Source organism: Strix aluco, chromosome 2, assembly GCF_031877795.1.
Source record: "Strix aluco isolate bStrAlu1 chromosome 2, bStrAlu1.hap1, whole genome shotgun sequence".
Lineage (NCBI taxonomy): Eukaryota > Metazoa > Chordata > Aves > Strigiformes > Strigidae > Strix > Strix aluco.
The window spans coordinates 80,155,821-80,183,300 of record NC_133932.1 but is presented as its reverse complement, the minus strand read 5'-3'; the positions used below and the strand labels follow the sequence as shown (position 1 = coordinate 80,183,300).

The following is a 27,480-nucleotide window of genomic DNA, read 5'->3' as shown; positions in this document are numbered from 1 at the left end:
AGGCTGAATTACTTCAGTTTACATGGCTTGAAAATTATTTAAACCAAAGTTTTATTTTACATGTGCAGTCACTTTGCAAAACACTGTAAGTTACCACAACTCATCTGAAAAGCATTAACTTACTAGACCACCATTATTCAACCACTTCGAATTGTTTGTGAACATCATCATAATACAAAGCATCTACACTGAAAACAAACTCTTATAATAGAGTCTTCAACAGAACTGGCAAAATGATGAGAAGATGAATGCTTACAGGATGGAGCTAAATAAAAATCTGCAATTCCAAGTCTAAGTTTAACAGTCAGGTTAACTAGCCACTAGAAAATCTTAGTAGGAGCTGTGATCTGCATTCAACTGCTTGATAATATTTAAATTAGGACTAGATTAAAAAAATTATTTCTACTTCAAATACTAATTGATAAAAAGAAGTCCTATGACCCATGTTACATAGGAAATCAGACTACATTATCAAAAGGGGTCCTTCAGAGATTCCTACCACTTTAGGGATGGAGTAAGAGTTTCTCCCTGAAGACAGAATGAACAAAGAAAAAAAGCAAAAGATAATTGATAGGAAAAAACAAAAGGTTTGATTTTTCTCTCCACATTTTTGAGTTCTTTGACAGTTAATGGAACAAGAAAAAAAAAAAAAGTAGATCATCATAAGAGTTACATACTGCTGGAGTAAAGCAGTTAGGCTAGGGGACATGTAGTTCGTTCAGTGGCACCATGTTATAGTATTTTTTCAGCTGGTGTGTTGGGTTTGTGAATGGAGGGTTTTGGTAGCGGGGGAGGGGATACAGAGGCAGCTCCTGTGAGAAGCTGCTGGAAGCTTCCCCTGGCTCCAAGTGGGGCTCGCTTCTGCCCAAGGCTGAGCCCATCAACGATGGTGGCTGTGCCTCTGCGATAATATATTTGAGGAGAAAAACCTGCAGCAAAGGGAGGAGTGAGATGTAAGAGAAATACCTATGCAGACACAAGGTCAGTGAAGAAGGAGGGGGAGGAGGGACTCCATGCACTGGAGCAGAGACTCCCCTGCATCCGTGGTGAGGGGTCAGGCTGTGCCCCTGCAGCCCATGGAGGTCACTGGTGGAGCAGATGCCCCCCTGCAGCCTGTGGAGGACCCCACACCAGAGCAGGTGGCTGTGCCCAAAGGAGGCTGTGACCCCGTGGGAAGCTTGCGCTGGAACAGGTTTGCTGGCAGGACTTGTGACCCCATGGGGGACCCACGCTGGAGCAGTCTGTTCCTGAGGGACTGCACCCCATGGGAGGGACCCCCACTAGAGCAGCTCATGAAGAGCTGCAGCCCTGTGGGAAGGACTCATGCTGAAAAAGTTCATGAAGGACTGTCTCCTGTGGGAGGGACCCCATGTTGGAGTAGGGGAAGAGTGAGGGGTCCTCCCCCTGAGGAGGAAGGAGCAGCAGAGACAATGGGTGACGGACTGAATGCAACCCCCATCCCCTGCCCCCCTGCCTCACTGGGGGGAAGGAGGTAGAGAAACTGGGAGCAAAGCTGAGCCTGGGAAGAAGGGAGGGGTGGGGGAATTGGTTTATTTGACAGCTGGACCTAAACCACAACAGCTGGTTTTGATGAACCATGATGGAAAAAAAACCCTCTTCAATTTGTCCTCATTTTTAGAAGAAGGAATTTCTACTTTTTTCACATCACCTTAGGGACCACCTTCCTAACTTTGGGACTAGATAGCTGTTCCATGTATTCTACTGAAAACTGATGTGGTCCAACTCTGGTCAAATTATGGCCTGATTTAAAGATCTACTGTAGACAGTGACTGTTGCCTTGTCTGGAAATATTTGATGCTGAAGTCTATGACAAAACTTTTGAAAAAGGGAATATATGGGTTATATGATAAATTCTGCCTGCCTCCCCCTGGAGAGGATATAGAGCAGTTCTTACGATACAATCCAGTATATATTTTAAAAACAGATAAAAGCCTTGGCTCTGCTGTCATTCATGCTCTGACTCATACCTTGCCTCTGTCCTTAAATTGCCACTTTCTCAGACTAAGCAGTAAAGTTTAGATTAGTTTACCTACAGCTGTTTACACCTTCTCAATTTCATTTCCATTTAATATGAGTAACATTTTGTTTATATTTTAAAAAAATATAGCAAAAGATTTCTTTGACTATTAAGTGACACAAAGTAATATAATAGCATGCTTTTACCAGGGTAAAAAAAAAATCATAATGTGGACATGATTCAACACGGACTAGGGCAAGAATCATGTGTTTTGCTATGGTAGCTACTACACAAATTCTGCACCATGAATAGCTACTATCCCAATATACTGGGCACTACTCCAATTATGTTATTCAAAAAAAGATCCTTGAAATATAGATATATCCTCAGTGCTTAAAGTTTACATTATTTAAGTCACCTATATAGAGCAAGATAATCAGAAAGGCATCCATTTAGAAACTTTGAGTTTGGGGCTCGCTGTATATATATGCATGTTTTGTCTCTACACCAGGAGGTGGTGTCTTTCCAGATTAGATTTTTTTTTTTTTTAATTTTCAGGGTTTTTTTTTTTTTTCATTTAAAAAAATAAAGTATTTCTGATTTGTTTAGTTTCAACAGCATTTCATTATTCTCTCCTAAGGGTTGGCTTGAATAAGACTATAGCTCCTATGAAACAAGTAGGATCTGTGATGGGTGAACAGCTTGGCACACCATGGGAGTCACTTGCCTAGGCATGCGTTACGGTAGATATTGCTCATTAGGGAGCCTGTTGCGCTAGGAGGAATGGAGGCTTCTTGTCTGAGCTACAAGATCCTTGATGCAACCTACCATAATACGAACTTCTGGCTGAATGGAGGGAGTTTTCAGTCAATTCAAAAATGAAAATATTTTCATTTGGTAATATCAAGCTTTCATTTCAACTGAGAATGGTGAAATGAAAGATCTGGTTCTAGAGACAAGCTGGTATTTCAGAGTCTTGAAATACCAGAATTTTCATGATTTTTTTTTTAATGTTTTACTTTGCTTCACTATTATGTATGAAGAATGAGTGGATACTTCAATATCTGATACAAAAGGCACAAAAGGATATGAAAATGGGAGGGGAAAAAGCAATGTAAGAATTTATGAAACTTTCATAATTACTGCAGAGAAAAAGATAAAACAGGATGCAGCAAAAATCAAGTTATAGGCTTCAGAATTGTAACAGACCATAAAAAGAAGACAAAATTTACATTTTTATGGGAAACTATAAAGGAACCTGAGCTAGAGTGATATTCTGCAGCTAGTGAAAAAAGAAAATCATTTTAGGAGCTATGTTTTAGGACAGTTTCTCTTTAGATGATCCATAACTACACACAATGGAAGACTTCTAGATTCACTTGGTAGCATTAATCAACTGAGAAATACCCTTCCAAGAGCTGAAAGGTTTATAGTCCAATCTTCTTATGATGATATTACGGGTCAGATTTAGACCACCTCATTTAGGTACCTTGGAAAACTAAGGTTATTTGGTTTAATGGAAAGAAGCATATGCCTCTTAAGATTTTCAGATGGGAGATCCTTTCCCTCTATATTACGCAGACAATCTCCTCCTTTCCTTCTATTGACTATAAAGAGCATTTATGGACTCACTTTTAAGAGGACTGGTTCATGGGGCATCTGAATTTTAATTGCAAATAAGGTACTTACAATGATGAATTAGATCATCCCCAACTTTTTAATATGAATTTAAACAATATATATTTTTAAAAGTACCTACATTTTGTTTACCCTTTTACTACACTGTACATGGAAATTAGAAAAAGTTTAGTAAAAATTAAACTACAAATAGGCAAATTAGAAGAAATGACCACCATCTTACAATCAATAAATGAGCCATCTTCTGTGCTTCTCTTGTCAATGGATCCACAATAGCAATAACATCATAGAATGGTTCATTCTGTTGGGGATCAACTTTTATTACACTGTTAAAAAAAATTGATAAGTGACATGAAAACTCTGAAATGAATTATGGAAATAACAAACATTTTTAGTCACAAATTTGTAATATCAGAGGCACTTTAGATTTTACTGCTCACGAAGACATTTTCCTCATTTCAAGCAGTAATCGTTATTGCTCCCTGTGATATCATTAGGAAAGCTAAACATGAACAGCAATTAAAAATTTAGCACTACATGGTTCCATATTGGTTATGGATTAAATACATACTCCATAACAAAATTAATAAAATAAAAGGAAAACATGCAGCAAAATTTTTAAAATGGCCTTTTTGTCACTGGTCTATAATTTCCTTCACCAATACCTAGAATCATCAGATTTGCCAAGTGCTGGCAGTGACATAATTTTAAAAAAACAATGGGAAAAATGGCAACTGAGAAGTGTGAAACTTGATAGGATCGATTAACTTTATGCATTCCAGAAAATAATTTAGTTTGAAAAATTTGATTAGAGTAAGTCAAGGAGACCCTAGTTAAAGTATTCTGGACCTACAGGAAGGAAATGTTAGTAAACCTCACCTAAAAAAAAAAAAAAATCATGTGCTGTAAATACACAGAATTTCTTTTCCACAGAAAATATACCTAGAAATGTGAGTACCGTTAGTGTGTCAAACTCCCTCCAATATGGTAGTAGCATAGTACTGCCTGTTATTAGTGTAACTTGGAAAAGGTGTTAGCCACTTAAAACAGGCCACTACTGATTTTACTCCTTGTATTTTCAACAACAGGGCCAGTCCATCGGCACAGCACAGTACAGCACCTTTACCAATAAAAACAAGTAAGGATTTGGAAATAGCATTACAAAAATTTTTATTTTCATCATGGTTCTTGTGTTATCATATGTCCTTTTAAAAAATGTATATGTCTACTCCAGAAAGCTTGCCCCAGCTAAACTTAAATTAAAAACATCTACTGTTAGTATCCAATTACAAAGAGGACAGGATTCACAGATGCAAGTATTGGTATTTTAGGTCTCATTCATCAACAATGACAGCAAAAGAAGGCACTTACTTAGGGCATATTCACTTTCTAAATGTTTCCAACACAAGGAGCCAACATACAAGTAAGTACACTAATGACACTAATGTGAGCTCGACAAGTGTAAATCTGTTAGCTGATGACAGTCTGTTCAGGTTTTCTTAAGGAATTAGGTGCCAGTGAGCCTTATTAATTTACATTTGAATGTAATCTAGTGCATTTAGCTGTGGTCAGGAATGACACTGCTAAACCAGAAACTGTTATACAGGTATAATGAAAATTAGTGGGGGCTTCTTTTAGCTCTAATCTGTGAAACTACTTCTAACATTTTAGTAAACGTATGGACTCCCAAGTTTTCTAACTCCAGATCACCATTTCTATTCATACCAATTGTTATCACTCTTCTTACAGCAAAGGATAAGCCTGGAAAATCATTAGGTATTACTAATTAATTTATTAAGAAAGAGGTAAAGATACATTATGCTAAGGCAGATGAACAGGTTGTTCATACAGCCATAGAATCAACAACTTCTTTTAAAACTGGAATGCTTACTCAAGTTTCCAAAGACCTTACGTAGTCATCAGCAAATTATAATTTTGATATGAAAGCACTGTAAGTGCATTATCGTGACAGACAGAACTTACCTGTGCTGCTCTTTCAGTAATTCAGCATCTTGTCTCATCTCTGTTTTAGGCAAAGATGACAGTAGGGCATCTATTTTCATAATCAAATCACTGCCACTATATTAAATAAGCACATATAATTTGTTTTTAATTAGAAAAGGAGCAAAACATTCACATTTTAATCTATGTCTGTCTGCCTAAGGGATATTTAAAAAGCCCACATCCCAAACCTGGACTCTTTAAAATGATTAGCACCTCAAGATTTGTAGCTTTGAGTAAAACCTTTAGCATGACAATGTTCATGAACCACTACTGACTCAGAGCTTGTGAACTGTAAGCTTCTTAAAATTAAGTGATGCAGAATTTGCAGAATTACCATTCAGCCTCATAGACTGCATGGTACAATCTGCTGGCATTTATAGCTCTTTATTCCTTTTTTTTTTTCATTTTTTCCCTTTGTGACAACAACAGACATAAATGAACAAGTTTCAATTTTACTTGGACACATTAATATTTTTTGTATTTCTTACTCGAATTTCCTTAGAAACCTTAGTAGTTCTATTTCATTAATAGAGTCTTAATATTTGACTAAATGTGTTTTGCCTCTCACTGTTATCTCCTTGATAGTTCTACCTCTTCTTGATTTTGTTTTTCTGGTAGTTATTCTTTCAGTTGTGCCAGTCCTTCCAGATGAAAGAAATGATACTCAGAAAATCAACAGATATTGTAAAACTAATATAGTTTTGCTCTCTTCTTTGTACACAAACTGGATCCTTAGATGAAAAGCTGGCTATAACTCTTCTTTACATTTCTCCAATTAACAGATGTGTGAATGTTGCCTAGCAGAGTGTCAGAGCACCACATCTGCCCACGCCTCTACAGGCTCCTTTTCTAACAATTCCCAAAGACAAAGCACTTTCTTACTTCAAGTATCAATACTCCGATATTACTGTGGTTTTAAGATGCACTGGATTTTATGAAACTTATTATTATTATTTATAATTACTCTTAAGTAAACAAAAGCTAGTAAAAATTGTTTACGGTTAGCCGTACTTGTCTCTTGCTTGTAAGTACAGTGAAAGCAGATAAAGTATTTGGAGTAATTTAGCAGAGCTGCACATATGTTATGAGGCAAGTTGGAGAGGATATGATTCTTTGGACGTGCTCTTATGCCTTAGTCTCTTCACACATATGACCAATGACTAAAGGATGCATGTCTCTTGAATAACACAGGGTGCCTTTTTTTCTGCCCTGTGCTGTAACAACGAGGTACCAAAGAGGCTGACACATGCAGTTGAAACCCAACATATACAGTTTATATATACTGTGGAAAACTATGTTAAATAGCATAATTAGCCAAGCATAAAGGTGATACAAAATTTAGCAGATGTGTCCTTTCTTCTAGAAAGTAGGGCAAGGCTTTGACGAGGTACGTATACTAAGTCTGTCAGGGAAATGCTAAAAGGGAAATGAGGGACAGTTAAACCTGTCTATGTAGAGTACTCAGATGCTAAGTAAGAGGATCACAAATATATAGCACACAAACAACAAACACTTTAAGTGCATGTAGAGTGTGTGTATATATATGAGTATATAGTATGAAGAGTATTATGACCATATATTTGAACCCTTGTTCATATTTCCCATACAAAAGGATTATTAATTTGTCACAGGCAATAAACAAGGCAGTATATCATAAAGCCTCAAAATGCAAAAGAATTTTACCTTTTACTGCTGTTTCCCATCTCTTTGACAATAGCTTTAATCTTCTCTGCTGAGGTACTGTATGTTATTTTTTCCAACAAATTAAAGTCTTCTGCATAGAATTCATTTTCATCTAAAGGACCAAGTACCTCAGATAGAGAAAAAAATGTTACTAAGCATAGAATGTGCCAATGATGTTTCTTCTGTAAGCAAAAGTATACTAATATTTTAAATGAATGCACAATAGTCAATATGCAACCCCCAGCCCTATATATAAATATCACTACTATTAACTATACAGTACTAAACTCTATAGTAGCTATGCAAGATCAAGATTAGGTTTTACAGTTATGTAATTGCAGTTAATTATCAATCACAAAGAACAGCTGCAATGGAAATATGCATGATATTTTTCATTATAGATACCTATGTAAAGGAGTACACCATTTAGAAATAACAAATCTAAGTTTAAGAAAAAGCTCTGTTAGGTACACTGTTTTAAACTGAAATTCAAATTAATATCTGCCTACTGCACTCTTTAGTTGTTTAATTTTGTGAACACGATCTTAACTTCTCAAGGCTTCTCTGATGAAGCAGAATGGATAGAAAGGAAGAAAAGAGCAAAGGATAAGAAATAGAGGATATCCAGAGACAAGAGACAACTACTATATCTTTTTGGTGTCTGAAGGAAAAGAAGGTGCCTTGAAGTCCCAGAAAATAGCTTTGAGGATGTTGTTTGAATTTCCTGTTCATAGTCTACAAGGCTAAACTGACCCAAGTCAACTTCAAGAGCCTACAGGGCTCCGAGGACGTAGAATGTCATGATGTAAGTTTGGTGCTGAATGCCTCTCTCCCAAAATTCAACTGCTTCCTAGAAATGAGAGGTTATCTAACAAAACTCCATTTAAAAATCTGTTATTAATGATGCATGAGATAGAGAAAACCATAGTGTGATTATGAAATACCATGATACTTTTGTAGAACTCATAATTAGGAAAAAAACCCCATTTTCTCATAAAAACAAAACTTCAGTGCTGAAATAGCAAGGATAGAAATGAAGGATATTCCACCTCTTTTTTTAAAAGTAATCTTTTAAAGTTAAAACACACTTTCAGATAGATGAATATACACTATCATATTTATCCAAGTATTTTTAAGGAACATATTTCTGCAAAACTTGAGTTGTATCTCAGAAACCATTTAAGATGCACAAGAGTAACTAAGAACACAATTTAAAGAGAGTTTCCAGCAGTGAGATGCCAACATAGTACCTCTATTTCTTTCTAATGGTAGAGCAATAAACAGAAATTAGAAAAGAGTTAACTCAAAGAGTAGTTTGCATAAATTGTATTTGTAATGTAAGGTATTGACTGTCATTAACAAGTACTAAATATTGAACCCAATATTGTATTTTTTAATCACAGTACATCTATAGCCACACTGTAATTAAGGCTATTGGTTTCAGCATATACATACAAGAAACTGAAACAACTAAACTACTACACTTTTATTTGAACATTATGAATTCAGACTATAGAACAATTTAGTATTTATAAACAATTTGGGGTTTTAGAGCTTGAAATACTACCCTAGTCAATGTAATTCATTTTTTATTATATATGCAGTAGTTTATCCTATTCCAAATGTGTAAAATATAGATAAATTTAGGATCAAAATTTATTCTTAAATGTCATTAATAATACATCAAATATTAACCTGTTTAGAGATTTTTGTCAGATTAACTCTTAAATAGCTGTGTGAATGACGTACGCACATAGTAGCTTCAATGGAATGGAGCTAATCAACAAATCAGGAGTAAAACAAAAAACAAGGCAAACATTCATACCATGCTCTAACAATGGGGTGATTAAGTGGGAAATGAATATAATGTATGTTCTTTAGCTTGAAACTGAAGTTCAAGGAAGTAAAAAATACCTACAAAAGGATTGAGAGATGACTTAAATTTTTTTCTTACCCTGCCATTGCTCATAACAGCCATTTGCCCAGGAAGCAGCTTAAGAACCTCCTGGCAGAACATCTGGTGGGTTTTAATTAAGTCCAGTCCTAAAGTGTTGTACTTCTTCTCAAAAGTATCATCATCCATTCCCTAAAGCAAAAGTAAAGCATGAGATGGTGGAATGATTCAGCAAAAACAAATTTTGTAACGGATGAGGTAATCAAAGATTTTCTTCAATTTATGTGGTAACCAGAAAACAACAACCTCAGCTTCAGTGCAAGTGCATAACTGTTGGTGTGGAGCCACAGTCTCCCAACTAGCTAGTGTGCAGTTTCTACCCTCGGGCAACTGTAAATAACCATCAGAGGAAAGCTGAGCCTGAGGTTAAGCACTTTTTCTATGATCCAGCACACAGCTGCATGAAAAATAACATTCTCTGTTAACAACTGAACTGTAGTCTTACTTCTAGGAGAAAGGTACACAAAAAATCTGTAATAGTTTAAAAACCTAACAGTCATTTTAATGTGGTCATTGGATACAGATTAAATATGTTTTGGGGAAGCCAACATCATCCAGTAAGACACATAACAAATCAATGCTCAAAGTAGGAAAAAAAATGCTGGCACTTTGCCATGCTCACAGTGGCACTGTGCCTCACCTGTCAAAATTATCCTGCTATACTAAACTCTACTGACAGGTATTTTTTCATTAGAAATATACAGACCAAGAAAATAGATTCATTCAGATATAATTAATATAAAAAAATACATTAGTAACATGCATACACTGCTTAATTAGCTACCTTTATGTCTTTCAAGATTTATTAGACAGTGAAATAAGAGCATGACCCAAACCAGCCTATTAATTTTCCAATATGGTGCAAGAGAGTTCTTAGTCTTCCAAATCTTCCTATTTAAAATACTAAAATTTACAGCTCCTTCTGAAACAAAAACTGACGTTTGCAGCTGTTATTTGATAACTCAGCTCCACTCTACGTGTGAACTTTGAAATCAGCAACATTTGTATTTTAAACCAATGAATTTTCATAGAAACACACCAGAAAATGTTGGCCAGAAGTACACACTGCTCGTTAACCTCAACTACTTCAGTCTGTGCCTCTTACCGCTCACAACCGTGACAGCAAGGTAAAACCAGTTACTTCTGAAGTCTTAATTCCTGACAAACATTAATACTGTAATTTTAATTAAGAGAGCGCTATAAAAAAACCCCGATCAAAAATTAAAAATGAAACTATTTTGGTCTCAATAATCCAGTATCTACTCTGTATCTTTCAGTACTCTTGTATTTTCTTCCTTTACTTTAAAGAAATTCTCTATTCTTCCATCATATAAAGGTTGCAAAAACCCAAACCTGCTTGAGCAGAAACTGTATACAAAGGGTTATAAACTTCATAGCGTTTGGCCAAACACTTACTCTTAACATTTCCCTACAGCAAAATATATGTAAAATGAAAAAGAGAGTCGTCTAATTTAGTTTGAACTCACTGGGATAAGGAATTTTGCTATTTTAGTTCCAGCAGCAAGGGATTTCGCTGTCTCTTCCTTACTGAGTTTACTTAGGAAACTTTTTAAGTTGCTGTTGCTTTGGGTTAGAAAAGCCGTCAAAATTCCTCTTGCAATGGCTGTGTTATCTTCCTTTATTTGTAATGAAGGATTGTTCAAAATCCCAACTCGTGTATGACTGCTTGTTTTCTGCAAAGAAAAATACAGAATAATAGCCAATTTCACAGTTCCATCTGCTGTTGCCTAATGTATTCATATCTGTTATAACACTGTGAAATGCCCTTAAGTATTTCATTTTTCACAGCCATTTGTCTTTAGAAAACATACATCAATGCCTAATTCAGAACTTCAACTAGGAGTAAAAAAGTTATTAGTAAGGATTTACCTATTCTGTAATATATATTTTAAATAGAAGATTTTTTTATAGAACAATTGCCTTTGAGCATTCTGCAGAAGTGTATTTTTAACACAGGACATACACAAGTGTTCATTTACAGACTTCAGAACTGATTTTGTAGGTGGTTTTCTATTTTTCAAAAACTATCAAACTAAGCATAACATAAATACAAGCAAGTTTATCCACTTATCACTTTAATCTTAACCAGCAGGAAAATCTTTCACTTGCTAAAATCAGTGATGCCACTTAAATTTCACTAGAGAGAGTGATGATTCTAAGGTAGGATCAAATAGCATCACTAACTGAAGAAAAGGTAAATGGACTCTATTGCAGTACAGAATACAAAAATAAGGCATGAAATCACTGGTATTCAACATAATTAAACTGCAAACTTTAAATTTCAGCCCTTGAGAAAAGTTGTGTTAAAACACTTACTTGAAAAGCTTGAAAATGCATACTTTATACTGTTCCTGAGAAGCGTGCTGTTGCTGGAAGGAAAACAGGTGGCATACTAGGCTACAAGAGGAGACACATGGCAAGCCAATCAAGGGAAGTTCTTACTCTCTACTCAGTATATGTGAGGCTGCACTTGAACTGCTGTGCCTGGTTTGGGTCCCCCCAGTGCAGTAAGGATGTTGAGATGCTGGAGAGGTTTCAGCTAAGGGCTACCAAGATGGTTAGAGGCCTACGAGGAGGCATTGAAGAAGCTGGGCTCACTCAGTCTGGCAAAGAGGAGACTATGGAGAACTCTAATAGCAACCAACAACTACTGAAGGGGGAGTGAAAAATACAACAGGGCCAAACTCTTCTTGGTAGTGGCAATGAGTATAACAAGGGGTAATGGTCACAAATTTGGGCCTGGCATGAAAAACTACACTAGGAAGGCCGTGCAACACCAGAGCAAATTGTCAAGAGAGGGGACAGAGTCACCTCCTTGGAGATTTTCAGGACTCCTTCAGACAAACTTACAGCTGACCTGATCTAATGACGGCAATAATCCTACTTTGAGCAGGGAACTGAACCAGATGACCTCCAGAGGTCTCTTCCAGCTAAGACGTCTCTAGTTTTTTACAAATGAAGTAAAAATATATCAGTAGTTTTCAAAATATTATATATTAGCGGGAATAGTTAAGAGTTGCCTTCAGCCACTTTCCCTCTCAGATTCTTGCATTTTTTCTTCAAACGCTGATGATGGCAAGTCATGCACAAGAGGTGTCTGTGCCAATTCGGCACCTATCAGAAATTCTACTAGACGCTGACCTGACAAACAAAAGGGACTGGAAAGGAGCAGAGAATCTCCATACAAATCAATGGACTTTTTAAAAGTACTATGCTTTTGTCTTCTTGTCATGAAACTCAGAAATCACTAGACCAAGCAGTTCATCTAAATCAAATGAGGTTTATCTAAATCAAATCTATGGATTAGAATGACGATAACCAATTAAACTGTTATTCATAGAGGATCCAACAAACCTTATTCAGAATGGCTTCTTCTAATGTTTTTCCTAAATTCTCCTCACTAACACATGGGAACTTGCCCAGACAGTTCTCACTTCCTAGCTGGGAGCTATGGCATATTTTCCCCACTGAAAGGGGAAAAAAAATGAAGCTACAGAGGGAATACATCTGTCAAGCTTGGGTCACAGACCTAGCAGTCAGATATATGAAAAGTTTTTCTGTAACAACGACTTGTACTGCATATTCCTCTTTGCAGTTTTTTAAGCCTCTTTTTAAGACATATTTGGCATCACACGCTCCCTGCAACATACTTATTTTATAATTCCCTTAGGGTGGTTCCTGTTTCTTTCCTGATTAGTAAATCTAGATGTTTTCCCAATTTCAGTCTAATTACTCTTCTAACCTCCCCAGAACTGAGGGGTTTTTGTCATTTATATTCACGTGACATTTACTTGTATACTTTAAATCCTATTCTTAGTAGTGAAGAACTTAAAAATAAGCAAACTCATAAATGTGGATGATCCTCCTGGCATATTAAAATAAATAAAAAAAATTTATCTGTCTCAGAAGCATACAAACAGTATGTGGAAAAATGGTCACTTCATGGCCACAGCTATGCCATAAGATACAGGAGAACACTGCATAATTTAGGTTCACATCAACAGGCATTATCCCAACTTCCCTGGCCCAGGTAACATGGTAGGTTACCTCACAGGAGAAGGTCCGTAACTGGGAAGAAATTCACCCTTTTAACGCACAGTATCATAGTTTGTCTCCTGCATCAAGAGTCCATGAACCAAATTATCATTTACAGGCCTGTAAGATGTCAGTGCTGCAGAAGAGTAGAGTAAAATTGAAGTACAGTCTCATAAGTCTGCACCTGATCCACAAAACCGCATACTGTTACACCTTTATTTAAGAATATAATTTCTGAATGTGCAGTGTTGTTAAGAACATATTCATAATAATTACTTTAATAAAAACTGCTAGAAACTCACCAGGTGTTTCAAGGCATTAGAAAGCAGTCGTCTCCCAGATGGCTTATCGAAATCAGCAATAATCCAGATAGTAACAGCATATAATGCATCTTCATCTGAAAATTAAAGATAATCTTGCTTTATATTCTGGAGAATCTTCTCACAATTAATGAGTAATGAATTAATTCTGTTTGAGATTTTGAAGTTTATGTGTATGTTTCACTACTGACTTCAACTGTAAGATTAATCTTTGCCACATCAGAATCTTTTGCCCTCTGAATTGAAATAAAATTCTCAGAAGGTAATTTATCATGTTAATATGAGAGAGACACTAAAATAGCCAAAATGCTGTTGTACCACTGAAACAAGATGGCCCTAAGTAATAAACTGACTCCAATTAACAAGACCTGCTTTACCAGAGGTTTCTTGTGAACATTTGATGGAGGCTGGTCATATAGCCAAAAATGAAAAGAATTAAGTAGTTAGAAGAATGCATGAGTTAGTCTATTCACTTTTCCTAGCATCAAAGGGACAGTCCTTCAACCAAAGGCAGGACAAAACTTAACCATTTCTGGACACAAACAGGAATATACCAAATGCAGTTCAAAGAAAGTAAACTACTGTATAGGTGTATACACGGAAATGTTCCCTTTTTCCTGGTCTATATCCTCCTGTTCTTTACTCTTCATAGAAAGGCAATAGTAGATGAAAAAAATCTGGAAAATCATCTGTAGAAGAATATCGGTCTACTCAGGTCTATCATATATCCCCTAAAGGGTAACACATCTAGATGCGAATTTTACAAGGTTCTGGTGAGATTCTAGGAAGAGGTTATTATTAAGTGTTGCTGCAGTTCAGAGAAACACACTGGGGACAGAGATTTGAAATGTAGGTTCCAGTTTAAAGGTTATGGATTTTACACAAGAGATCTGAATCTTAGAAATAAGCCCACAGATTGAAAGCCAATCATTGTTTGACAACTAGCTGGGATGTCCCTGGAGGTGTAGACAGAGAATCAAATAGAGTTAAACAATTTTATTCTAAAGAAATGTAAGTACATGGCATTTCTTTTTGATAATGGACTAAGTAAAAAATATGTTAATACTGCATAAAAATTATTGAAAGAATAGCACTTTGTTAACAGGATTATTCTGTCCCTTGATGGATTGATGTAAATGAGCAGTTGCTAACTGTCCTACGAGTTAACAAGGTATAGGCTATTGAAAAATTCCATGCAGTATTATGTCCCCACTGTTGTAACTGCAATTTCTTCTAACTCCAAGGGAAAATACTTGCATACGCAATAAGAATATTTTACATCAAAAAATATTTTAAATGTACAAAAAAGTGTGAGTTTTAGCAAGAAATGTATGAATGAGTGATAATCCATCAGAATATGTTTATTTTTTCTTTTCTACAGAAAGACAAAGCTTCAGATATCAAAATTATACAATCTAACTACCGGAAAAATAAAGAGATACTGAATGCTAATAAATAAGAAATAAAATAAATTATTCCTTAGATTGTAGAAATGCCTAATTTCGATACAGATGTTACAAAGACTATACATTCTTCACTTGATAATGCTGCAACTAAGAGTCACTTGAAAACTCTTTAATATCCTCAAGTAAAACAATATTAGTATGAAAACTGAGTCTGTTTTTTTAAGCTGCAAAAGTCTTGCAAAACTTCTTAACTTCATGTCTGTAAAACAAAAACCAACTAGCCACAATATCCATCGTATCACAAAACTACAAAATCTAAAATAACTATCCTGTTAATTATAATTTGTGTTTATAATATTAGGTTATCATCTGGCTCCTGAAAGAAGATACTGGGTTACTGAAAAATTTATTTATTTACATGGGATCCTTGGGATACTTATTTACTTGGGATATTTTACTGGCAAATTTCAACAATTTGTAATAGATACATTATATATATAAAACCCATATAGAAAATGAATATACCCTTTTTTGTTAAATACTTCATGTTATCTGAAATTACAGCACTTTTATCTTGTGAGTCCAAAAAGGAGAAAGTAGAGAAGTCCTCCACATCAAATGGAACTGCAAAATGTAAAACATCACACGTTAGACTTAAAAAAAGGAAAATCGTAACAACAGCTGATCTGAGAAAAGTGTTACCAGATGTGGATCTGAAATGTATGTATCTTCTTTCTGCTCCAAGAATAGTGGGGTTTATACGGGAAACTACATTGTGCTGATCCATAAGAAAATCCATTGCATTTATATGATCATTTAATAAACCCTGTAGTAAAAGAAAAAAATTAAATCTGTACTTTTATAGTTTCAAGACAAACAAAGAGCAAGTATTTGTACAATCTTTCAACTGAGCTTAAAGCTTCTATATACTCCAAGCTATGGACAATGTCAAGTCAAAAATGTATACATATCACACATATTTCAAAACATCAGATACACATTCTTCCATGAACAACTGCAGTAAACTCTCAGTTTCTGGTTGAAAAAAATCCATATAATTACTACGTGCTTAACTGATCCTTCAGTCTTGTATAATCTAAATACACTGTTTCAAAACTATGACTGCAAATTAATGTAACAATGTAATTTCAGTTGTGATATTACTAACTTCAAGCCATCTCATTATAAAAAAAATTAATATATAAACATGACTCAAACAATTCACTGCCAAATATTTCATCTTGCATTCACTCAGAAATGTTACACATACCATGAACACTGCCCTCTGGAAGAACCCGGTGGCATCAATAATCCTCTGAAGAATAACTGTCTCTAACTCTGCAGCATCCATCTCTTCTCTGTTAAAGGGCACACCATTAAACAGAGCTTGAGGCAATGGACCCAGGCCTGTCTTTTTATAAAAGGTTGCTCCTGCCTGAACATATCAGAAATATCACAAGATTAAATAGACTGTGGCTGACTGTAGCAAAAAATAAAACTAATATCAAGAGACAATGGACACCAATCTCCAAGCACTGTCACACCTTCTCATGAGTAGCAGGGACAAAACAGGAAATGTTTGGAAACCAAACAGGATGCATGGGACTCCTTTCTCAAAGAAATTACAGATCTATACATGGTGTTTTAAAATTTTGCTTTATCATCTTGCTGAGAAATATTATTTTATTTTGCTTAACATTTTTAGCAAAAAAAATTAAGTAAATAACTTTGGAGAAGGACCTTAAGACAGTCATAGTTTCAGGTGGATCAACCTAGACATTTTCCCCAAAGACAGCACCCCAGAAAAACCTCTAAAGGCTTTTATGTTCAGAGGCCAAGCCTTACTTGATAAGAAAGCAGAACAAACTAATTTGTCCTTAGAGAAGAGTCAGTGAGACAAATAAAAATTAAAAAATTGTATTGTAATTCCCTCTTCCTATTCTGCATCCTTTCATGTTTTATTTCAGCGTCACTTTCTAGATGGCCACAAACTCTATAGCAGTATCTATGCATCCATCTTTCTGTCATCCCATTGTCACCTCCCTGATCTTCATCACAGTCTCATTGTCCCTCCTCGTACAGGGGGCTTCCTCTTGGTGGCTGTCTGTGTATTTTTCTTCCTTTAATATTCTCTGTGGGAAGCTCTCCTTCCCTAAGGTATCCAACTGTTTCCAGGGCAGATTCAAACTGCCCTTCTGTATGAAGCCTCCATGCAACTCAGTGAGGAACAAGCAGCATAAAGTGAACAGCACCTTTTTTTCTGGCTGCCTAGACACCATTCTTTAAAGGAACATAATATATGTTATGTAACAAATTTTAAAAGGAAATAAATAAAATGAATGGCATGTGTCAGAAACACAAGATTGTATAGATGGCATGGTGGAAGACACATGAAAGAAAATGGTATTTTTATATAAATTTTAGCAGAAAATTGTCTACATAATCAATTATAGATAAAAATATGTCTTCTCTAATGCCTTTAAATCAAAATTCATAGCTGTCTTTCCCAAAGGAAATTATAAGCAGGAAGCACAATTAAAGGAAACAATGATTTGCCTAGAAGACAGGCTTCAGGTCCTCACCCAGAAGACACAGGTAAACAATTTCTATAGTGCGAGAGACCCCTTGATATGCTTACTAGAAAAAAGTCTTGTGCTTCTGAATGCAGCAGGCAATGGTAAATTTTAATAGTGAGAGCAGTAATGCAGAAACCCTTTCAACATTTCCACTAATGACTGAGTGGTGGCTGAAGAAAAATTTGACTCAAAGATACTGTATTTACTTGCTTTAACATTTAGCCATCTTTCAGCTTAGCAAATGCAATAAATCTTGTACTGCAATATGTCTTACACTTTGCTCTCAACATACCTTCCTCCCTTCGTCGTATTCAGAATGAGCATCTAGTATACTCTGAACATCAGCATGTGGGTATTCGCTTCTAAGAACATCTTTCACATGATTTACTGTTAAAACATTTCCATCTTTCACTTCATGGTACATCTGTAAAAATTATAACAGAAATAATTTTTTAAAATGTAATAAAATTTCAATCATAATTTAATAAAATTAATAAAAGTAAAGAAACAATAAAGTAAATATCTTTTTATAATGCTCTAGTAAATTTTATATCAGTATACCTTTATATTGCTTTTATTGCTATATTGCAGCTTTTATATTATTTAGTAATTATCACCATCACACATATGCACAATTTTTCATCAGAGCACTGTTCTGATTAATCTATTATTATACCTTTAGTCTAAATCTGAAGTGGCAAAGGAAATACACTTATGTGAGCTGAATGTGAAAGGTTATTTCTCTCCACTGATTAGAGAAGGAGTCTAAATTCTTACTATAAACTACCTAACCATGTGTAATTACCTGAATCTATATGGGATGAATCCAAGCCTGAATTAGTCAGTGCTACTTTTTCCTACAGTGATAGTTTTTCCTTACCAATGCTATTTTATTTCATAGTATAAGATTTTATTACTTCCATCAAACATACAAATGAAATTTGAAATGAAAATTATTCAATCCATTTTGTTTCAAATGAGGAACAATACATTTCCCTCTATAGCTGTGAATATCTCAAACCTCTATTTTATTGATTCTATTTTTGTTATCTTTTAATTATATTTATCATCCCCTCCTTTTTATATTATGAAACAAAGTAAATAGAGGAACACCACATTTTAAAAAGCACACTGTAAACTGGTATTTTGTAATCTGGTCATGGATAATAGTCACACATGTGTGTCAGCCCCTAACACTTGTGGATTTCTATTTCTCTTCCAAGGTACACCTAGTTACTTCAATTCCTTTCATTTTAAGCTCTCTGAGTTTGTCCATGACATTAGTTTCTAGGCACTGAGCAGAATAATAGAAAACAAAAGTAAGAAAAAATGTTATGTATTAATACCATATTTTCTAATATAATTTTGCCTGCAGAGTCTTCACATAGACTGCTCACTTCATTTCCCTCCCTTCTCATCTCTGAAATTCCTGCCTTTACATGACCCTGCATTCTCTCACACAGAAAACCTGTCTCATTCATTAAGCTGCAAGCCTCAAGTATTTCTGTTTTCTACACCCATGAATAGCAGAAGCATGACCAAAAAAGGACTTATCTTACTCTGTTTCGCTTTCTACACTAGAGAACAATCAAGGGTTTTTCAAAGTTTATAGGATTGCAAAGTGATATTAAAATGTCTGTGCTCCAAGAGATACAAAACACAAAGACAAGCACATCACATTAACAGAAATAATATAAAATCATTTTTCACAAGAAAATACTAAAAGCTGTAAGGCATGCATCTACCTTTTTACATTCATGAAGAAAGACTGTAGATAGGCAAAATGACAAGAGCAAGTTGGTTTCTGGAGGAGGAAAATATTTCTGCAAATCATTCTATAGCATATTAATGCCATACATGTTTTTAATACTTTACTTCCATGTAAACTAAATGCAGATGTTTCATGTTGTCACAAGTTAGCAAAATCCTAACTATATGGAAAAAGTAAAAAAAAAGGTGATTCTTGTGAAAGAACTAACATTAATTATCGAGGTAAAGGCTTGAGAGGTGTCAGATTCCTCTGCAATGTAATTAAAAGTTCTCCAAAGAGCTATTCCAGCATCTTCATTTCCATCAATGTCTTCTCTTGTACTTAAAATGAAAACAAATCCAATTCTGTAAAACAAAAAGAGATCATACATTTTAAAACAATATCAGTTTCACACACATTTTAATACCAACATAGAAACACAAGATGTTTATTTATAGCATAAACTCTAACAGAGGTTTGCTGTTCTACAATAGCAGCGGAAATTCAAACCTAACAGCCACTTGTTTACCTATACAAAAACATTTTGATTAAATTGAGCATCATCATTTGCACACATATGAAGATGTCACTGAAAGGTTTGACACATGCTCCAGAAAACCCAGAAGTCCAAGATATTGATGTGAAGATCTTGTTTCTCCACGAAACAAAGGCTTTAAGCAATGAGACAATCTGGTCAAATAGACTGCAAATAGTGGCACAATGACTAAAGCACAAAGTTCTTCACAGACTGAAGACTCATGAGACTTAAAACTGAAGATATTTGAAGTTATATTCCCTGCTGAGAACACATAAGGATCCTTCTGATCTCTAATGGAAGGGACTTCTGATCATTACAGTCAGTTCCACTTCTTAGCTGGTACAGGCAAAGGACAGGAAAGATCCTTCCGTTGAGTCTCAAGTGACAGAGCATGTTTACATCCATAGCTAGAACATATAGGTTCCCAAGAGGAGAAATATCTGCCTATTCGTGAACACAGTTGCCTGCATTAAGAGATGAAGACTAGAAAGGTGGATTCTGCCAGTCACCTGGAATTTTGTGAGTGCAAAGCCATCAAAACCCTTCTAAGAATTTCCAAGCCTTCTACTGTCTGCTCTCAATACATTTTCTTAGAAGAATAGATATCATCCCCTCCACCCCCGGCACTTCAACATTAAGCCTGCTTCTATAATAAGAGAGAGGAATAGGAAGATGGCCAAACCCAGATATTTTTATGAATCGAAAAGGGAGATTTTATGTGAATACTTTGCTGTTGCAGCAGTTCAGGGATCATCTTCATGTGGTTTTCCAAAACATATCCTTGAATCGTCCAGAATATCTGCAGCTAATGCTATTCATACCAGGTCTGCAGCAAAATCCTCTACTATTAGCTGTCACTTCTCCCAAGACAAACACAACAGTGCACAAAAAAGCTGCTCTATGACAAACCCCTATGGAAGCAGCTATTCAACTTTGTTCTCCTCTACATTTACTTTTTAGCAAACCTACAGGTAGGGATGTCTCTGGCTGCCAAACTCCAACCAAAACCACTTAATAATGAGCTAACAGGCTTACACAATCACAGCCATCTATGAAATGCAGCTGTATACGCTGCTGCCTAGCCCTGACTACGCATATGACAGCACTGGATAATGTTCTATATGCAGCAGTCAGTTGAAAGATTGAAAATTATGCCAACTATCAAAAAGAGGAAAATTGTAAGACAGAAGAAGGGAATTACAGTCTTTCTAAAGCAGTACCACAGAGACTCAAAGCTGGCTTCTGCTATACAAAACACTGTGCATCTTTCAAATATTTCCACAGAGTGTACAACTCCATCACTGTTGCTACAAGAACATGAGACCTACTGATCTCATAATGCAAGAGAGTTACTACAACAACATGACAATCTGCATGAGCCCATGTGGTGGTTTAGTCCCTGCCGGGGTCTGAGACCACACGGCCGCTGCCCCTCCCCCACAAAGGGAGTGAAATACAAAGCCCCGGGGTTGAGATAAGGAGAGGTCTAATACAACAGTGCAACAGCGACACAACAAACAACAATAACAGTGATAACAATGAACAGAGCAAGATATCTACCAATAAAGCAGTGAGAACAGAGCGATGGCATAACACACGTGTTAACCGACTCTCTCACGCTGCCGCGCTTGGGCGCCTGGACGTGACATCAGCATGGTATTGAATAACCCAGCTAGAGCTTCCCCCCACTGCTGGGGAAACTTAACCCTATCCTGGCTAAACCAGGACAGCCCACGTTTCAGAAGACCTTCATATTTACAAGTGATAATTCAATGAGCTGATTTAGGAAGTCAGCTTTTCATTGGGATAGCCACTTCACATTAGATATTTTAAACACTATTACATTAAAAAAAAGTCTGTCATATCACTATAAAATTGTTTAGACAGATGTTCAGAACATAATCAGGTGTGCATCGGATCAAAGGACAGAGGGAAGTAAGAAATACAGCAAGTTTTCTAAAAAGATATAAATAATAATTAATGCATAAAGATGCACCATGTTCTACAATTAATTGTTTCTCCCATTTTTTACATTTCTCATTATTGTAAATAACTTTTCCCGAAGTCTTGTGTCATCTGGGTGCCGTAGGAACAGTCAGCAAAGCAAAATACTGTACGACAGTATAAACCCCGTGGCTTGTTCACATCTTGAATACTGTGTACATGGCTATTGATCTCATCTCAGAGAAGTTATATTAAAACTAAGATAGTTCAGAGAAGGACAACTCAGAAAACAAAACAACCTTTGGAACAGCTTCCAGGCAAGGAATAACTAGTAACCTAGGGAAAGAAATAACTAAGGTCAAATATGGCAGAGCTTTACAAAATCACGACGGGCATCTAGGGAGCAGGAGAGACTGCTTAGTCTCTCTCCCAGTTATAAGAGTTACAGAAAGTGAATGAAGCTATTGAAAGTCTGGCTCAAAAGAAAGCAGTTCTTCATAAACCACTTAGTTCAACTGTGAAAACATCTGGAAAAGGATACTGTGGGTGCTCAAACTTTACATGAATTCAAGGGGAAAACATAAAAGTTTATGGAAGAGAAACCCATCAAGGGTTGCTAAATATTTAGAAACTACATCTGGGTCTGGAATTCTTTGATCTTCAAATGCGTGAAGGCCAGGAAAATACTCAGGCAAAGTACCCGGTTGCCTTGTTCTTTTTATCATACCTAGGCAGCTCCTTGTGGCTTGTTGCAGACAGACTGACCTAAATGGACTTTTAGTCTGATGCAGTTTGGCTGCTCTTATGCTGTTATGTATCAGAAAAGGCAAATTAGGTTCTAGGCTATGTTCTCCTTATGGACTGAAGCAGTATTGTCTTCCAGGTAGTGACAACAGTGACAAAAAGCACAGATAACTACTATCTGTCCTCCATTACTTTTTTGTCATTGAATGATAAAAACCAAAGAAAACCAAAACAACGATCAGAACCAGTAAAATTTTAAAGGAAAATTAAAAACCTGAAAGTTATTGAGGAAACAAAAAGCCATTTCACAGGAAGATTTTAAATATTTAACATGGAATTTATCTTGCTGAACCTTGGATATAGTTTGGACACTTTTCTTTTTATAAGCTGTGGAAATCAACAGGCACCTCTGAGAGCAATTAATTTTTTCTTAAAGTAGGCATCTCAGATCAATCATATTCTTCCTCAGAAGTGTCCCCTTCTCTCAAATGACCACTAGTTCAGATACAGACAACTAATTTTTAGAAATTCAAAAATGCCCTCAAATCATGTTTTACTTACAGAATATTTTGCTTAGAATGCAACTTCATGTGGGCATGTAGTGGGAATATTTGACAAGACAATTTTTTATCAGACTTTTGCAGTTCATCTTCCACACGCTCAGGTATGCTATCCCTTACAACCTATTTGCTTAGGAATACTCAATACCCTAGTAAGCTTAACACAAGTGGGTAACCAGTGTGTCTTACTAGAATGTTGTTGCACTGGACTTCATTTGAATTCACCTCTTTGCCTAGCAGAATAGATGATGAAGAAGAAAAAAGGAAAGTAAACTTCTTTTAAGACTTTTCTTCAAGACTTTCAGTTTTCCTTACCTAAGCGGTACATTATGATGATAGAATAATTCTGCCAGTTTCATATAATCACCTGTATCTTCTTGGACAGGATCAACAAAAAGTACCTAAGAAGAGAAAACATATTATACAGCAAATATTTATTCTTGATGTCTGTTTTTATTTTTTTTCAGGCATAAAATCTAAGAACAGAAATTTCCAAAGGAGCTGTGCACCTCAATTGTTTTCAATTTCCTAAAGCATTCATTGCAAGAAAACAGTAAGAATAGAAACAAAAGCAACTTCAGAATTAATGAATTTGGACCAAATACTGATGTTTATTGAACTTCAAACCAAGTGATATCACTGCTCTCCTTCGAAAGACTCTGCGCCAATATTTTTTTTTAATTAATGAACTTGATATTTAATTTAAAAGGATCTAATGCTGATTCTTCTATTACTTCTTTCAACTATCTCCCTTCTGTTGTGAAAACAAAACTAAAATAAATAAACAGAATATACTGACTTAAAACTTTAGTTAAAAAAACAGAGCATGGGGAAAGAATTCTTCCTTCCTATCTCACATATCTTTGTATTCACTCTTTTACTTATTGTAGCTTGAAGTGTAAAATCAGATCTTTCAGGCACGCACAGAATCTAAAACTGGGATCTGTCTGCATAGGTAGATTATCCTTATGCAGATTTAATTATGACATTGGTACCTTATTTATTCAGCTTTGCACTGCAACTCCTCTTAGAATTGATCATAATTTTGCTAGAGTAGCTGAAATGCATTAGAACAATTTCAAGAATTTTGAACACTCCTTCCCCCTCACATTATAGTTAAATATGTTGTAGATTTCTATAACATAGCTGTTATATGCATCTATGCCAATATTTAACTTTGAATACATAATGCAATCTACTTCATATTACACATCTTATGTTTCATTATAAACATGCATTTTTTTATTACATGTTGCTTGTATTTTGGTTGTCTTTATATACTGAACTTAATGTCACTTGGAGTGACTACGTCAGTGGACAAGGGAAGAGCTATGGATGTCATCTATCCGGACTTGTGTAAAGCCTCTGACCTTTTGATATGGCCTTTGATATGGATTTCTTGTCCTCCAATATGGTTTTGATTGATGGCTTATTCAGTAGATAAGGAATTGGCTGGATGGTTGCATCCAGTAAGTAGTGATTAAAGGCTCAATGTCTGGATTGGGATCAGTGATGAGTCATGTCCCTTAGAGTTCCGTACTGGGACCAGTACTGTTTAATCTTCATCAGTGACATTGACAGTGGGATTGAGTGCACCCTCAGCAAGTTTGCAGATGACACCAAGCTGAGTGGTGTGGTTGGCATGTCTGAGGGACACAATGCCATCCAGAGGAACCTGGACAAGCTCGAGAAGTGGGCCCACGTGATCCTCATGAGGTTCAACAAGGCCAAGTGCAAGGTTCTGCACATGGATCGGGGTGGCCCCTGGTATCAATATAGGCTAGGGGATGAAGGGACTGAGAGCAGCCCTGCAGAAAAGGACTTGGGGGTACTGGTGGATGAAAAGCTGGGCAAAAAGCTAGACATGAGTCAGCAACGTATGCTCACAGCCCAGAAAGCCAGCTGTATCCTGGGCTGCATAAAAAGAAGTGTGGCTAGCAGGTCAAGGGAGGTGATTCTGTCCCTCTGCTCCACTCTCATGAGACCCCACCTGGGAGTACTGTGTCCAGCTCTGAAGTCCTCATTACAGGAAAGACATGGGCCTGTGGAGAGGGTCCAGAGGAGGGTCACAAAAATGATCAGGGGGCTGGAACACCTCTCCTGTGAGGACAGGCTGGGAGAGTTGGGGTTGTTCAGCCTGAAGAACAGAAGGTTCTGGGGAGACCTTATTGCAGCCTTCCAGTACTTCAAGGGGGCTTATAAGAAAGATGGGAGAGAGGCTTTCTACCAGCAGTAGTGACACAGTAGTGACACTGTAGTGACAGAACAAAGAATAACAATTTTAAACTAAAAGAGGGCAGATTTAGATTGGATATGAAGAAATGAGGGTGATGAGACACCACAGGTGTCACAGGGGAACAGGTTGCCCAGAGAGGTTGTGGATGCCCCTTCCCTGGCAGTGTTCAAGGCCAGGTTGGACGGGGCTTTGAGCAACCTGGTCTAGTGGAAGGTGTCCCTGCTCATTGCAGGAGGCTTGGACTAGATGACCTTTAAAGGTCCGTTCCAACCCAAACCATTCTGTGATTCATACCATTACCTTTTGTAATTTAAATTTTAATTTAAATAAGCAGTAGCTGTTTCCTTAACTTACTAAGTGATACAGAATGCTAGGTACAGCAGAAAAATTAGGATACAAGACATTCATAATTAGTATGCTTTATAACTTAAATCTTTTTGTACCTCAGTTCACCATCTCTGAAACAAGAACAGTTATCACTACATTCTCTCAGTAGTGTACTATGAAGAAAATTCATTGATAGTACTGAATTATCTATATGTAGCATTGAAGGGAACAGAAAAGCTCCTGACAAAACTGTGCACAAGTCCACTTCTAGAAATCAGACTAATAATCTCATATGACCCACTAGACAAAAAGATTTTCACTGCTATTAGCAGACCCACATAGAAAACATGAAATTCTAACCTATCTTAACAATGAATACAGCATGTGCGGTTTTCAATAAATTGTCTGTCCATATATTAATACATACACTATGCAAAAAAATTACATTTTCCAAACTTACCAAATTATATAAATTGCGTCTAATCTGCTGTATAACTCCAGGAAATGTGGGTTTTAGCAGTTCCTGATAGCTTGCAGGCCATGTGCTATAGCTGTGATCTTGTTCTATATTATTAACCCACTAAAACAAAAAAGGCAGACATTTGAAAAACACACATTAAACATTGAGTAAAATATGTATATATAAAGATATCTTAAAATACATGGAAAGTCCAAAAGGAGTAAAACGTTTTATCTTCTTTTTGAAATAGTAACAGAAAATAGCTTCTAAAATTAGTATTTTTTCTTTTCAATCAAACTGTTCAGGGTTATTTGCAGTAAATAATAAAACTAATAAAGGATGGAAAAGGAAAAAAGACCATTTGTACTCTATCGGGATGTGAATAAAACCATTTTTTCATGTGTGGAAACTACTTTCACAATACAAAGGTCATAACAACATATCACATAGGTATGCGTGTAACACAGCGTAACCATCTTGTAAGGCAAATACAGTATTTATCTATAACCTGCAACAGCACTTTAGATATATCAAAATAACTAAAGAATATATGGCAAGTTTGTTCTTCTACTGTTTTCTGTGCAAGCCTCACTGTACTTGGCAAACAGAAGAATGAAATATGATTCTTTCAGGTGAAGAAAATGAGTATTTTAGTGCCTTTTCCACTGGGGTATAACATTTATAGTGAAAACTGTATAAATTTTGAAGAAGGGAAAAAAGCAGAGTCATTGGACAATTAAAAACAAGATATTTAAGTTGTCCACAATTCACTTATCATACTTGCAAAGTACATTTAGCAGTCTTGAATAATATGAATATATTACATAATATTAATTGCTGTAAGGTCAGATTCTATAGCTATGAGTGTGCAACTACTCTTAGATACTTTTCTCCTTACTTTAAACATCCTACATCTTAAAATTTTAATAAAGTAAAGGCTAGAGAAAATTACTCCTAAAATAGATTGAAGAGATATCACCCTCCAAAACATTTTAAACTGCTTATCAATATATGGTCTTATGCACAGTATTTCAATTACACTACAAAAAAGATAGACTGTCTCATACATAGCATTAGCAAATATGCAATATTTAAATAATTGTTTAATTACTTACTATTATCGAAGAGTGACGAATATCTAGTGCATAACTGTCATCTGTAGGATGTATATGCAACCTCATAAATTTACTCAGGATCTCCTCTTTGATTCCAAGTTCATGAAGGCCATGCATCACTTTTCCTTCCAGTTTAAGAGTCTCTAAGATGCTTTTTCAGGAAGACAAAATGCATAATGTATACACAGAAT

At 35.9% G+C, this 27,480-nt stretch overlaps 1 protein-coding gene across 3 annotated transcripts in view; it reads right to left on the bottom strand.

The window, feature by feature from the left end:
- UGGT2 (UDP-glucose glycoprotein glucosyltransferase 2) overlaps nucleotides 1-27,480 on the bottom strand; it is a 92,334-nt gene that overhangs the window by 27,922 nt on the left and 36,932 nt on the right. For all 3 annotated transcript variants that reach the window (XR_012622008.1, XM_074815434.1, XM_074815435.1), the window contains 14 exons: nucleotides 27,290-27,440; nucleotides 26,175-26,294; nucleotides 23,467-23,552; nucleotides 19,595-19,730; nucleotides 17,908-18,039; nucleotides 16,310-16,474; nucleotides 15,742-15,865; nucleotides 15,565-15,663; nucleotides 13,616-13,710; nucleotides 10,745-10,951; nucleotides 9,258-9,389; nucleotides 7,304-7,431; nucleotides 5,600-5,695; nucleotides 3,840-3,942 (listed from right to left, as the gene is read on the bottom strand). Coding sequence is in view for 2 of the 3 variants with exons in the window: in XM_074815434.1 (XP_074671535.1) it covers nucleotides 3,840-3,942; nucleotides 5,600-5,695; nucleotides 7,304-7,431; nucleotides 9,258-9,389; nucleotides 10,745-10,951; nucleotides 13,616-13,710; nucleotides 15,565-15,663; nucleotides 15,742-15,865; nucleotides 16,310-16,474; nucleotides 17,908-18,039; nucleotides 19,595-19,730; nucleotides 23,467-23,552; nucleotides 26,175-26,294; nucleotides 27,290-27,440 (1,774 nt within the window). In the remaining variant the exon portion in view is untranslated. The remainder of the gene's footprint in view (nucleotides 1-3,839; nucleotides 3,943-5,599; nucleotides 5,696-7,303; nucleotides 7,432-9,257; nucleotides 9,390-10,744; nucleotides 10,952-13,615; nucleotides 13,711-15,564; nucleotides 15,664-15,741; nucleotides 15,866-16,309; nucleotides 16,475-17,907; nucleotides 18,040-19,594; nucleotides 19,731-23,466; nucleotides 23,553-26,174; nucleotides 26,295-27,289; nucleotides 27,441-27,480) is intronic.